Genomic DNA, 14,359 nt, shown 5'->3' on the forward strand with positions numbered 1-14,359 from the left:
GACATGTATCAAATTTCACCTTAAAAATTTTGCATTAATAACACTCCTACTCTTTTGCTCATTTTCTTTGTAACACATCTTCACCCGAGCTAAAATCTCCTTAATGAACTCCGTCATCATTAAAACCATAAGAATTATGCTTAAAACAATCAAAACCACTCAAAATCAACATGAATAACAAAAAACGAGTAAAGTAGCATAAATCTTTAAAATAATCATGGAATTATTAACAACCATCATTAAGGAGTATAAAATAATATAAATAATAGCAAATAATTGCACTTATTACGAACAACCAAACCTCAGCTCTGGAAAAAAAGTGCTTAATTTGGGAAATATTTTAAAACATTGCTTATTGTTTGACTTTTTTTTATATTATTTTGCTTATTTAGTTCAAATTTTCTCGTACAATGTGATCTAGAGTTGATCATCTTGGGTTCAATTACCCCAATTTGGGCTATAATAAAGCCCAACCCCCTTGGCCCTTGGTCAAATTTACACTATCCATAAAATAGCACTACTTGAGTTGCTTTATAAGTTTAATAACCAAAAACTTCTTCCTTATTAGTACATTATATCAAATAAATTAAAAAGATGTCATATATTTAGATTTTGTGGTGCAAACTCAAATAGACAGGTAAACTATTAATTAGTTTGAGTCTGCGAATATGAAAGTTCCTCAAGGCAATGAAAGGAATAAGCCAAGTTAGATGGTTTTTAAATTTTACTATCAAATCACTTCAAGCTTCTAATGGTTATTTCTACTTTAGTTTAGTTTTGTACTCTACATGATCACACCATTTTTACCTTACTCTTTTTTCTAAATGACCCCTCCATTCTAACCTATTATACTTAACTTTTTAATTTTCATGTTATTTTCAATTGGGGCAAAATGACTGGAAGAAAGGAGTAAAAGACATGGGATGGTATTGACTCCACATAACTAGTATATAAAGAAAAGGCTTAGGGCCGAACCTTAGTGAAGATCAATTATAATTGGAAAGTCCTATGTTGTCCTTCCACAAGTCTGAATAATGCTGCCTACTTTTGGTAGCCTCCCGGGGGTCATTGCAATCCTCTGAAGACGGTGTAAACAACTGAACATAAATCTAACTTTCATCCCATAAAACTTGGAAAGATTTCAGCTTTTTATTTCAAAAAGAAAAAACCATCATCAGAGATATGGAGCTCACAGCGTTTTATTGTCGCGCAACATTGACCGACAATCTTGATGATGCTTGCTGCTATCAGCAGAAAATGCATATGGAGGAATGCATTCTGCTTGCAACTGATGGTAGCTACACTGAACATGGTTTTACACGAATAATCACTTCAAAGATCACAATTAGCCAACATCAGTATTTCAAGGACTTAAGATAAAGTTTATGAGTGGTAAATTCTCCCTTCCTTTCTTTGACTTCGACACACTTATCCCATTAAGCTCTCATATCATATTTCAAAGCGTGTCAAATTCAAAGGAACAGGGTACACGGGATGAAGCAAAAGAATTAGTAGGGTTAGTGAGCACCTCACTGAATGACTTTTCATCTGATGGGCACAGCCATAACACAGCCCGTCAGCCTCTCCCTTATATTTTGGTTTTAAAGCCTAATGGCACACCCCCTAATAAAAACTTAAAGCAAATATATGATGCATCATAAGGTCTGTTCTAGCGCATATAACCGATGAGGAACACAGCTGAACATTAAGATCAATCAATACAGAATGATCCAAACTCCAAAGGATTAACTAAAATTATTAGGAAAACCATTGTATAATATAGTTAATTGAAAAAATTTGCAAAATTATAATGAAAAAACAATCACACTAGGGTTTAAAGTTTCAATCTTTATCTCTAGAAATCACCCAAGACCAACGGTAAGGGTATTCAATGCAATGAAATAAAAAACTTCAATAATAAGCAATGAGAAACAATAAGAAACAAAGCAATAATCAAAGACACAAGATTTACGAGGTTCCTCCTAATATGGGCTACGTCCTCGGTGATGCTTAGCTTGCTTGATTATGTGAAGAAACAATGGAGTTCTCAAAAACTTAAAAAGAAGTATTACACTTGGAGAAGATAAAAAGATGGGTTTGTATTTGGCTACGGTTTGAATGAAGAAGTGAGTGTATGAGACTCTTATTTATAGTAGAAGCCGTATACAAATGATTGGGTAAGGGCCCACATTAAAACATTCCCGTAAAACTTATCGCGCCAGAAAACAGAGTGCATTCTGGACCCTCGCTCAACGGGTCGAGCGAAATAGCCTTGGTCGAGCCAACTGGCTCGGTCAAGCATGCCACAGTGTGGGTCGAGTGGCTCATCAAAAAGTCCATAATGACTCCCACATCATCATACACATACATACACACATCCACACACCATCAATCCACATCATACACCATTGGTGCACTCAAAGTCACACCAAAAAAACCCAACATATAACATGGAACATAAAGAGAAATAATTGTACTAGTCTTGATGATTTCCAAAATCATCGTGCTATCTGATTGCCATCCATAGTTGCTTCCATTGTTATTCAAGTTGCCAGAGATGTAGCCATGTTTCTGTTGCCTCCTGTGAGGAGATGGTGATCCTCATGGAGGTAGAGGAGGGGGCATGCCGTGTGGTACACCCATAAAAGCTTTCCCACCATGAACAGATTCAAAAGGAACATTTTCAGGTCCCCCGTTCCAAGGATATGAATAAGCATCCGGGAAACCAGCAGGTCCACCACATCCCGGTGCAAAACCCAATACTGACACTTGATAAGATCTACCTTCCTCATATGAGTCTGATCGTGCCAACTCATAGGGAACTGGATCCCAAAAACAAAGATGGAGCACCATCAGTTGGAAAAGGAGGGATGCCAAATGGAGGAGGGCCCATCATCATAGGGTTTACATTAACAGGCATATGGAAGTTAGGAGGCTGTTGGGGATAAAATGGTGGGTACTCACAATGGTGATCCGGCAGAATTCCTAGCTGTTGGTCTGAAGACTGGCCATAGTCCTGATGCGTTCTATTTTGCTGCTGCATGCTAGTTTGGCCTGACCGGTCAAGATCCATTGGGTGATTGTCGGATTGTGGGTCAGAAGGATCGGATTGCCTGTAAAACGGGAGTGACTTCAACTGCAAATGTGGTCCGAGTGAAGGTTGATCACTAGGTTGCTGACACCGAGCTTTATCCTCACGATCAACTAGCTGATGATTTGAACTAGGATGGAAACCTGGCTTTGGTGGACCTCGAGGAGTTGTATCCAAAGTTGAAGACGGCTTACTGTCTGATCTCTCTGATTCACCCAATTTTTCCTCGTTCATGTTTAGTTGAAGCAAGTCGGCATGACTTCCATGTATGTGAGACTCAAATTCAGACTTCTTCAGAAAGAACTGGAGGCAGTGACGAGCAGCGCAAATGAAGATTCCCTCCATCATTTAAAGTATCTGTATCTTCTGGATACGCTCATCACAACTGCGACAAACAAATGTTCAATTGATACTGCACCCGTCACAAGCAACCAGCTGCTACCAACACAAAAGCCAATATCCCCCCAAAGAAGAAAAGAAAAGCTGAAATATGCATCAAAATGACACCGCCAATTGACATCACAAGTATATGAGAACAAGGAGAGAAACAAACAGGCAAGGAAGACATGTTACTGTACGTATTGAGCATGGCAATCATGACAATTCATATTGAATCCAATAAACTTGTGTACACACACAATAGTACTTAAGTTTAAAGTAACCGAGAGTACTATCGAAAAAATACATGCAAGAATAAATCGTAATCGATTATATGAAATGTCAATGTGGATGAGTTATTATACACTAAAGGGCGGACTTAGAAAGAAGATATCAAAAAAAGGTTTCGGAGTTGTAAATATTGAAAACAAAATGAGAGAAAATCATTTACATCAGTTTGATTATGTGGAAGGTGGGAACATCAAAAAGCTTAGATGACATTAAATGTAGAAGGGTGCAAGTCTTTGGTAGTACTGCAAAGTTGTTGAAGGATGGGGTGACATTAGTTGATTAGCCGAACACATCAACGATCACAACTATTCCAGAAATGGTTCCCTTATCAAACAAATCATGGTTTCAAATTACAATATACTTCCACAGATACATTAGGGGAAAAAGGCACATCTTTGAAAAAAATCTAGAAATAGAAAGTAGCTTGGATAAAGTTAAGCCATTTTATTAAGTTGTTATACACTCAGCTTATTCTAGGGGTGCAAGCATGGCGTTGAGTCATGAGTGTTGCCAATTAGTTCTGCGACATAATGTTGGGTGACTGAAGTCGATTATGCTGGCAGAGCACGAAGGAGATAATAGAAAAAAACAAAAACAGAGAGAAAGGTTTAAGAAAAGTGAATATCAGTTCTGGTCGTTGCTTGGGGGTGTGTTAACAACTTATGAATACAATTTCAAGACAACATTAACGAAAAGAAATGCTAACATGAAGGTTATAAATCCGTGAGTCACTTTTCCTAAAACTTTCTCTCAAAAACATAGTGGGATGATTTGAAGCAGCAATGGCTGAAATATAAGACCGTGAATCACTTTTACAAAAGCTTTCTATCCTGCACTTGTTTTGCAACTTATCAACGGACCGTGACTAAGCATCTTGACATTTGAAGCAGCAATGGATGAAGCAAGACCATTGGCAACGGGAAGATCAGCAAGAATAAGATGATCACGGCATGTCACTGTCACAATCTCCCCCAGCAATGATTTCACCCCAGTACCACCATCCAAAGGTGTACCTTTATTAAGCGGGATTTGAAGCATATTTGCACCCTATATATCTATATCTAATTCCACTCTTAGGTCACTGAAGAAACTAACTTTTGTCACACACTAACCAACAACAAAAAAACACACAAAAAATGAAACTAATTATAACCAAAATTAGCGTTCATGTATCAAACAAAAACACAAATAATTGACAACATAAAATAAGTCATTCACATACTCAGGGCAGGTTTAGTAATTGGTATTAAAATGTAGTTATGGTAATGAGAATTTAGGTGAAATTTGCTAGGATAAAATAACACTTGACAAGGTTCATTATCATACTTTCTTTATGCAATCATCCTTTTTTTTCCCTCATAAAATTCATTCTCATCTATTGCCATTTTTTAATATGCTCATCCATTGTCAATTCATCAGTTTTGCTAGCTGCCTTCATGACCTAATGTCTAGTTGCTTCTTATCCACTCCGTTTTTGTTTTAGTCTTTCTCTGCAAGCAGGTGCTATTTTGGGACAACATCGCCACTTATTTCCTTTTATGCAGGGTTTCTTCTGTTTGGGATAAAATCGAGCACTTTCCTCTAGTTCTCCCTGGAAGTATGGGTATGGATTGTCCGTCAACTTCTCTAACCCAGATCCTACTCTCGAGCAGGATATTGAGTATGATGATGATGATACATTGTCAATTCATTGTCATTTAAAACGCTTAGAGCTCATTTATTTCCAAGTAATTTCATTAGAATATTGATTTCTTTATAAGTTGGTATTCAATGTTTCGTTTGTTTAACGATTAATTGGAAAGTATAAGAATTTATAATTTCAAGAAAGTCTGAACTCCCATAGGAAATTAATTGGTATTTATAGTAAACGAAAATTAATTAGTATCAAACAAACAACTTTAGACCTTCCATTGGAATTTACTAAAGGTTTACTTCCTATCATCAACCAACCAAACGACCTCTCGCATATGATCAAGAGTTCAAAACCCTAATCGACATTAATCAGATTGCTACGAATTTTCGCTCAAATTTCTCAGTAAATAACCCTAATTTCATTCGAGTAACAATAGCATCCGAATGATCATGGAATCATCAGACATCAAGCTACACTTAAATGTAAAATGAAGAGTTTAAACAACGAAAGATTTTGTTAGTCCAAATTATCAGGAAGAAATCTGGGAACTAACCTTGATATGAAATAATGAGGAAATCACAGGATTAACCCAGGCGACAAAAATGAATGATTCAACTTCTTATAAGGGTTTTTTTTGCTAAGAATGCACCAATATAATTTTTTATATATATAATTAGTCATTTTGCATAATAAAAAAATAAAAATAAAATCAATTAAATTTATTTTTTAATTTTAACTTCTAATTTTTAATATATTTGATTTTTTTATTGTTTTTTTTTAACATCTAACTTGTAAAAATCGATTACCATTTGGGCAACAATGTTTCTGAGTAAGTAACACTAACGTTGAGACTATTCATGGTTGATCAAAAGTTGAGATTATTGTAGAAAAATCAGTAAAAAATTAGATTATTCTAAGTGATTTTTTCATATTAAATTTTAAAAAAATCATGTTTTTATTTGGTTTTAAATTTTATACTCCTAAATTATTCAAAATATAAACCTTTTGACCTATTGGATCAACTTAAACTCAAATAAAACGCTAAACAACCTGACGTTATGATGACGTATCCTAAAAATTACCTCACTGAACATGATTTGATCCTAAACTGGTCCGATCAAATATTTTGATAAGTCTACCTATGATTTCTAGGTAACTAATCTACCTTTCAAACTTATAAGCTCTCGTCATTTATGGATTCAGTTCAGTATTCTTAAACTACATGCTTAATGTCTCTCCTATAATGATCATAATCCATTTTTTTGTCTTATAGATAATAATATAGTATCCCTCAAAAATAAAATATATTTAATACTTTAAAAAACAATACATAAAATAAAAGCATCTTAGAACAAAATGATACATTCAAATCCAAAATAATTGCTTCCACCTTTTATATATATATATATATATATATATATATATATATATATATATATATATATATATATATATATATATATATAAAGGGTAGAGACCCAATAAGAATGGTGTGAAAATAAGAAGGATAGGAAAAAGTAGCTAACGTTGATTGATTAAGATCTAACAGTTAAAAAAAGTTATTTTAGCAGAAGATCTAGTAATACATGTTTATGAAGGAAACATCACATATTAATTTAGAAAACATCAAAATTTCAAGTGACACATGTTTATATAGAAAGTATCACATATTAATTAAGAAAACATCCCAATTTATTTATGTTCTAAACCGCGTGCAAAATGGACCATTGATCTAAGATCTAACGGATTAAATTCCTTCCTATCCTTCTTATTTGAAACTCCTTTCTACTAGATCTTTTATATATATATATATATATATATATATATATATATATATATATATATATATATATATATATATATATATATATATAAAGATCTAGCTGATACGTGAACCTTTTCTCCTTGTACTAACCATCTTTAAACCAATGAATCATAACCAAATCTCATGACGAATTAATACTCCTTCTGTCCCTCTAAATTATCACCATTTAACTCAAAAAATTCTCAAATTTTTTGGTCAGATAATGATATTTCATAGGGACTGAGGGAATACAAAGTATAACTAGTAGCAAGCACTTAATCTTTGTTCAAATACAATATCGGATCCTCTTAACGGATCTTCATGAATTTATTTGGACATTGGCCCACATTTAGACCCAAATTAGAATTATTGTCTCCTTGAAAATCATAACACCTTCTTTTCTTTCCATTTTCAATCTCACCAACTCTTTTTAACCAAACCCCAAACAATTTCAAACCTTTTTTATCATCATCATCATCATTTTCAATACCACAATCAAACCCATTTTCATCAACTAACCCTTTCTCATGGGTCCCACATTTTTCATTTCCTACCATACCCTTTTCTAGTATATGGTTTATCTGATCCGGGCACACATTTAAATGGACCGTAAGAAAGCCCACCAACTCTTCATATTGCTTCTTTGTTTGGGCCAACTCCGAACTCAACATCTGATTGTGACGTCTTAACTTGGCGTTCTCATCCGATAAATCCGCGATCTCGACCGTCCCCGGTGATGACGTGGATGTGGACCCCATATCATCACCGGAGATGGATTGAGAACCACCGTTAGCGGTTAGTTTTCCGGTCACTGGAGATGTTGTTTTCCGTCGTCGAATCTTCGAGAGAAGGTGTTTTTCATCTTTCTTGAAGTTGTCATTAGAAAATTCCCATTTGTCCGGCACAATCTTGCGGAATCCCTGAAATTTTGTTGAATAAAAAACATCATAAGTCAATATTGTTGAAAAATCATAATAAGATAAAAAGATATATAAGACTAAATGTGGAATAGTTTGAGGTCATTTTCGTAGTTATGCTAATAAGTTGGGCGCCGTCAAAAACGGAAAACGTAGGGAAATTTGCAATGCAAAGAGGAAGAATATGCATGAAATGAATATTATACTATAATGCAATACACGTTGTAAACGTAACGTTCTATTTAATTTTTCTATTTAATATTAATCTAAAATAAAAAATCAATTTCAATAATCCTCTTAAACTAAAAGCATTAGTAAAACAAATATACTTTTGTATTAAAATAATTCTAATATTGAGAAAAGAAAACTAACAGGATGTTTGGTAATCAATACTAAATGGTGTGAATGATATTTAAAAGTTAGTGTAATTTTGATAGAAACAAATCTTGACAAATTTAATGATCAGGCTTATACTCCTTTTACAATCTCATTTTCTTCACAAAATTTATTCCAATTGCATTATCATATAAACATGTGTTATTAAGTTGTGATGAAAATTTATAATGACAAAAGCTTTTTAATGGTCAAACTTTTATTATCATGAAAATAGCTTTCAATTCCACCATTTTATATCGATTACCAAATAGACTATAGTTGTAATTTAAAAGTGAATAAACAAATATTTTAAAATATGGGTATCTATTTGTATATGGAAATATTATTTAGACTCGTATATAGCTTGAGTGATTGAGGTGTGTATATAACTATCAATGTTAAAATTGGTCATTCAAAATATTAGGATTTAGAAGTATTAAGTTTTTTTCCGTAACAAAACATTTTGTTTATTATTTTTAGATGAGTTTGGGATAATGTTTTTCCAAAAAATATATTAAATTACATATGCAATATATTAAATTATAAAAATAGAAGTACAATAGAAAGAATATACTCAAATCAATGTAATGAAATTTCCAATGATTTAACGTTAAAAAATATTCTAAAATTAATGTAAAAAAAAAATCTAAAATTGACTATAGAAACAATGTTTCGTGTCATGGTGTGTGAAGAAATCTTATGGAAGGAACTCGGGAAGATTACATGTTATTCTTGAAGTTGTTCATTAATAATACTTTTCTGATTCTATTATATTTAATATATTAAACATTTTATAATATATTATTTTAATCATTTAAAAATTGACTTATATTCATCTAATAATCATAAAAAATCAATAATTTAAAAATACGTAAATTTACGATTCAAACAAAATTTTTATTCTAACTAAAATTTCTTTTAGTAGTATAACGAGTACATCAACAAGATAAGATAACCTTTCATAACTACTTTTCTGTGATTAGCCAATGATTAGATTTTTATTGACTAGTCTACGAGAACTTATAGGAATAATTGTAAAATTTATTAGTTCCCTACATTCACATAATTATAATTAATATTCGTCATGAATATTATTTTATCTTTTATTTTAGGTGTACTATATACTTAGTTAAGTTGTGTTTTATTTGATTTATATTAATGATTATTTTTATAATATTAATTGTTAATTTTATATTTTTAGATTTTTAATTTTATACGTCTATAATAAAGATATTAAGAATATAATAATACATTAAAATAGCATAAAACAAATGCTATGTCAAGAGAGAGTATAATAACTCATTGATAATATTACTAGCAATCATAATGAGATATGGAAAATAACTTCTATAGTCGTTCTATGTCTTGAAAGTTCTGTTTTTTTTTTTTTTATTAATGTTCGTTATTAGTAAAAAGAAAAATTTAATTTAATATTAATTGATGAAAAATTTATAGATAGTGAAGTATGATCAGGAAGATTAACTTTATAGATGAAATGAAGTATATCATATATGCGACAAAAAGTTCTAAATTTTTAGATCAAAGTAACCAGAAATGGATTTAAAAAAAAGTTTAATGAGAATTGATTACTTATATAAAGAAAAATATAGAGGGTGTTTGGTAAATTTAATTTTTATATATATACAATTTTTAATTATTTCAATACAAATAGAAGATTGAGTGGTCAAGTTATTAAAATTTATTATTTTGTAAATTAATTGGTAATTGATTAAATTAGTTGATAAACTCAGTTACCTCAACCTATTATCAGAGTATCATTCATTTGTCTAACACCTTGTAATCAATTGAAATTTATCGAATTTAACTTAAATTATCGAAAATACTTATGAGCAAAAATGATCAAATACACAAATATTAATGTATAGAAGTATATTATTCAATTTATTATTCCATTTGATTTTTTTATACTATTTATAAATTATTAATAATTTTTATTTTATTCTTAATCAATAAGTTAAAATTAAAATATAATTAATTAAAATTTTATTTGACTCGAGTGAATATAAATTTTATTAATATCAATATTTAATAATATTATATTAAAAATTTTACAAGATACTATTTTTTTTTTATTAAATACGTAGATTGACAAGCATCCAAGAACTCATGTAAACTTGTGAAAAATCCAAGACAACCCATGACCAATGTACTTGATTACTTGAAAAACTTATGTAAACTTTATTAGAGTTTACACCATAATTCCAATCCTTATTTTTAATATGTTCTTGATAGAAATTATTTAGTGATATGTTTCACAACTTGAAATTCATTTTTAAATAGTGAATTGGTCCAAATATTATATATGATAAATTTTGAATTTGAAAATATTGAAATTGGGTCAATTCCATAAAATTTTAACAACAATATAAAATAGGTCAATCATAAAAATTTGCAAACTATATATATATATATATATATATATATATATATATGTCATTTACAATTCTTGAATTTAAATACCAAATTTAAATTATTTAAATTTCTTATTTTCAAATAAATTCTATGTTTCCAAACACTATCTACGATAAAATTAAATTTGTGCAATCTCATAATGTTGTGATTCTAAGTTTTTTCTTTTTAAAATCTTATAAACATTTTTTATGGTGTGGCCATATTAGACTTTAAACTTTTAGACATGGTAGATAAAAATTATATATTTTGTTAAATTTACATTATTAATATTATTCATATAAAAGAAAATTTTTTGATTCAAAAAAATGTTTATCTACACATAAAAAAGGTCAAAAATTGAGGATTTAAATGTCGTATTCCCAAAGATCAAAATTAAAAAAAAAAAAAAGGAAGGAGGAAGCTTACATAGGTGTTTAGTTGGCGAACAAAGCTAGAGAAATTATTGTGCTTGAAATATTTAGGTAGCAAATCCTTAGCAAATTCAGCAACTTTCCAAACCACAAAAGTATTTCCATTTTCACCCCATGAAATCATTTCATCTGAACTTTCATCATCCACAAGCTCGTATGTCTTCGTCAAAAATGGCGCTGGACTTGACCTTTGCCCCATTTTTCCTCCTTTTTTCTTTCCTTAATTTTATTTCAGTTATACCTAATTAATTACTTGTATTAAATTATAATAATTACTCTGTTTTCCCCTGTTTCTGTCAAATAAAATCCCGAAAATAACCTAAAAAAAGAAAATTTTCAAGCAATAAAGATTGAATTTTAAGGTTTAGATAAAGGAAGAACAACTAAAAAGCAAAAGGGCAGTTAAAAATTCCCATCCCCAACAATAAAACCCAGAAAGAAATGACCCGGAATACATTTTTTTTTCTCCTCTGTTTTCCCCTTTTTTTTTTTTGTTTCTTAATACTCTGTTTATCTACCAATATTAAGCTCTGTTTGGGATGTAAGAAGAAGAAGAAAGATCATGATAATATGAAGGAATCAGTCTTTGTTATGATAAGATGAATTCGAAGCGTGAGGTTAGAATTCTTATAAAAGAGAATAGAGGAAAAGACAAAAGTGTGAGAATAATAAAGTGAATAGTAGTGATAACAATATGACTATTCGAGGAGTTCTAGATCATTTCAGAAACTATTTTAATTATGTACTTTGTCAAAGTCATGTTGGAAGAAAAATAAGGACGAGTATTTAGTAAGTTTCCCACTTTTGAAAAATGGAGCTAAAATGGGGTGACGAAAGAAAGAGAGAAAGGGAGATAATGAATTGGTATGGTAACTTCAACTACTCACCGACAAACAACCTAAGGTTGAGGGAGGGGTAATGAGCATCATTGGATCATCCTTGGTCATCTTGACGTTCTACTAGTGTCTACTAATCTACTAGATTAGTATCTTTTCTTTAAATATCCAATAATGTCACAATAACAAATTAACTATAATGATGGAACCGCTAAATGAATTAATATATCATTTCTTATGGTTGTTTATAGTGATCGCCACGATCCGGGTTGGGCTGGTTCCATTTGGAACCTGATTCGAACGTTCCCGTTCCCGTTCCGGTTCCGGTTCCGAACGGTTCCAAACGGTTCCTTGACGATTCATGAGGCGGTTCCGACGGTTCCAACTCCCGGATCGGGCGAGTTGGACATTCGGTTTCATTTTTATTTTTCCTTTAAATATAATATAAAAATACTATAATAATGCGGACGTACCTTTGATGATTACTTGATTATTAGCGAAATTCATTGCTTGTCATCGTTATTAAAATATTTACTAAAAAGAATTAAAAAAATAAATTAATAAGAAACGAATCAACGATAAAGATGATTAATAAAAAAAGAGGGAGAAAATGGACTTGAACCTAGTACCCAAAGGAATACTAAGCTGCCTACATATCTCGAAGGAATCAAAGCCCACGTAGTTCTTTGTCATACCTTTTATTTGTAGTTGTTGAATTTTGATCGATCGTTGTCCGATTGATCCTATTCGTCTTCGTCATCATCATCTGGTTGGTTAGATGCTTCCGCTAACTCTCTTCCTGACGATGATGCAGATGTATCCATCATCATCCATGGATCATCATCATCGCCTTGATCATCATCGTTCTTTAATCCTTGTGTTCGAAGCTCCGCTTGATCCCAATCTTTCTTGCAAACACATATTTGAATATTATGTGGAGCAAGACGAGATCTCTTTTTTTCTAAAACTCTTATACCTGCACTAAAAGCAGACTCCGACGCAATCGTAGAAGTAAGAATTGCAAGGATATCCTTTGCAATTCTCAATAATATGGGAAATTTTATAGATTTTTCTTTCCACCATTCTAAAATATTATAGCTACCTTGGTCAATTTCAAAGTCATGTTTAAGATAATTATCTAATTCTAAATATGAAGTGGAGGGTGAAGAAGAAGATGATCTTACAAAACTATCATCTTGGCTTATTATGTTAGCTATTACGGAATTATAATAAGAGGAACGTGCCGAGACGCTAGCACGCCTAGACGTATCGCGACTTGGGTTATATAGACTAGTATAGTAATCATAAAGTTCTACTAAATATAACTGCTATATTTCCCGTCCGGTTCTGGTTCCATGGAACCGTTAGGCCGGTTCACCTGGACCGGTTCCAGTTCCATGGAACCGTTGGGCCGGTTCACCCGGACCAGTTCCGGTTCCGGCTCGCGGTTCTTAGGTCCGGTTCAAGCAGTTTTTTTTCAGCGGTTTCACGGTTACGCTGTTCGGGCCGGTTCAGAACCTGTCGCGAACGGTTCCGGTTCCAGGGCGGTTTCAAGCGGTTCGGAACCGGTTCAGATCCGGGTAACCCGCTCTGTGGCCATCCCTAGTTGTTTATATTGATTTTTCTTCTCCATTTATTTCGGTTTCTTAACCATCTCAGTTTGTAAATCTACATCGTTATATTCTTTTCGACTCATGTCCTTCTAGTCATCTTCGATCTTTCTCAACCTTTCTTTTAGTATCTCTGTAATACCCCAGATTTAGCTTGAAAAAGGATTGATAGACTACTCATATCAACAAGGTGCATCTTCTTTTCTAGGGATGCCATTTGCTAAGAATTCCACAGTTAGGCGTGCTTGGTGGGGAGCAATCTTAGGATGGGTGACCTCCTGGGAAGTGTTCCCGGGTGCGCGCGAGTGAGGCCAAAGTGCGCTGGAAAGACTTGTGTTGATTTGTGCGGCCAGTCTACAGTCTCTATGAGTAGTCACCAGCGGTTCGAGGGGCCGGGATGTTACAATTTCAAGCTCCAACTTTTTTCATCCTTATCAATTCGCTCATACTCTGTCTATGCACATGAATCTCTTTCATTTTGTCTTCAATATTTGCAATCTCTAAACCCTTTCTTATATTTACATTTCAAATTTTGTAGGTCACATCTTTTTTGATGTTCCTACTATGGAAAAATATATTAT

At 32.2% G+C, this 14,359-nt stretch overlaps 1 protein-coding gene and 1 pseudogene across 1 annotated transcript; both read right to left on the reverse strand.

Moving 5' to 3' along the window:
• Nucleotides 1–824: 824 nt before the first annotated feature.
• Nucleotides 825–3,689, reverse strand: LOC130821610 (E3 ubiquitin-protein ligase HAKAI homolog; annotated as a pseudogene).
• Nucleotides 3,690–7,255: 3,566 nt separating this feature from the next.
• LOC130820359 (heat shock factor protein HSF24-like) lies at nucleotides 7,256–12,077 on the reverse strand. Its single transcript, XM_057685700.1, has 2 exons — nucleotides 11,328–12,077; nucleotides 7,256–8,117 (listed from the first exon to the last, which is right to left on the reverse strand). The coding sequence occupies exons 1-2, from the start codon at nucleotides 11,529–11,531 to the stop codon at nucleotides 7,506–7,508; spliced, it is 816 nt and encodes a 271-aa protein (XP_057541683.1). The 5' UTR covers nucleotides 11,532–12,077; the 3' UTR covers nucleotides 7,256–7,505.
• Between the last annotated feature and the right edge of the window lie 2,282 nt (nucleotides 12,078–14,359).

The sequence above is a fragment of the Amaranthus tricolor genome, chromosome 8 (assembly GCF_026212465.1).
Source record: "Amaranthus tricolor cultivar Red isolate AtriRed21 chromosome 8, ASM2621246v1, whole genome shotgun sequence".
In the NCBI taxonomy this organism is placed as follows: domain Eukaryota; kingdom Viridiplantae; phylum Streptophyta; class Magnoliopsida; order Caryophyllales; family Amaranthaceae; genus Amaranthus; species Amaranthus tricolor.

What these genes read in the sequence shown, in the direction of transcription:
- LOC130820359 (XM_057685700.1), bottom strand. Translation starts at nt 11,531, where the DNA reads ATGGGGCAAAGGTCAAGTCCAGCGCCATTTTTGACGAAGACATACGAG. An exon ending in TTCGCCAACTAAACACCTAT is followed by an intron (nt 8,118 to 11,327) that starts GTAAGCTTCCTC and finishes ACAAAATTTCAG; the next exon opens with GGATTCCGCAAGATTGTGCC.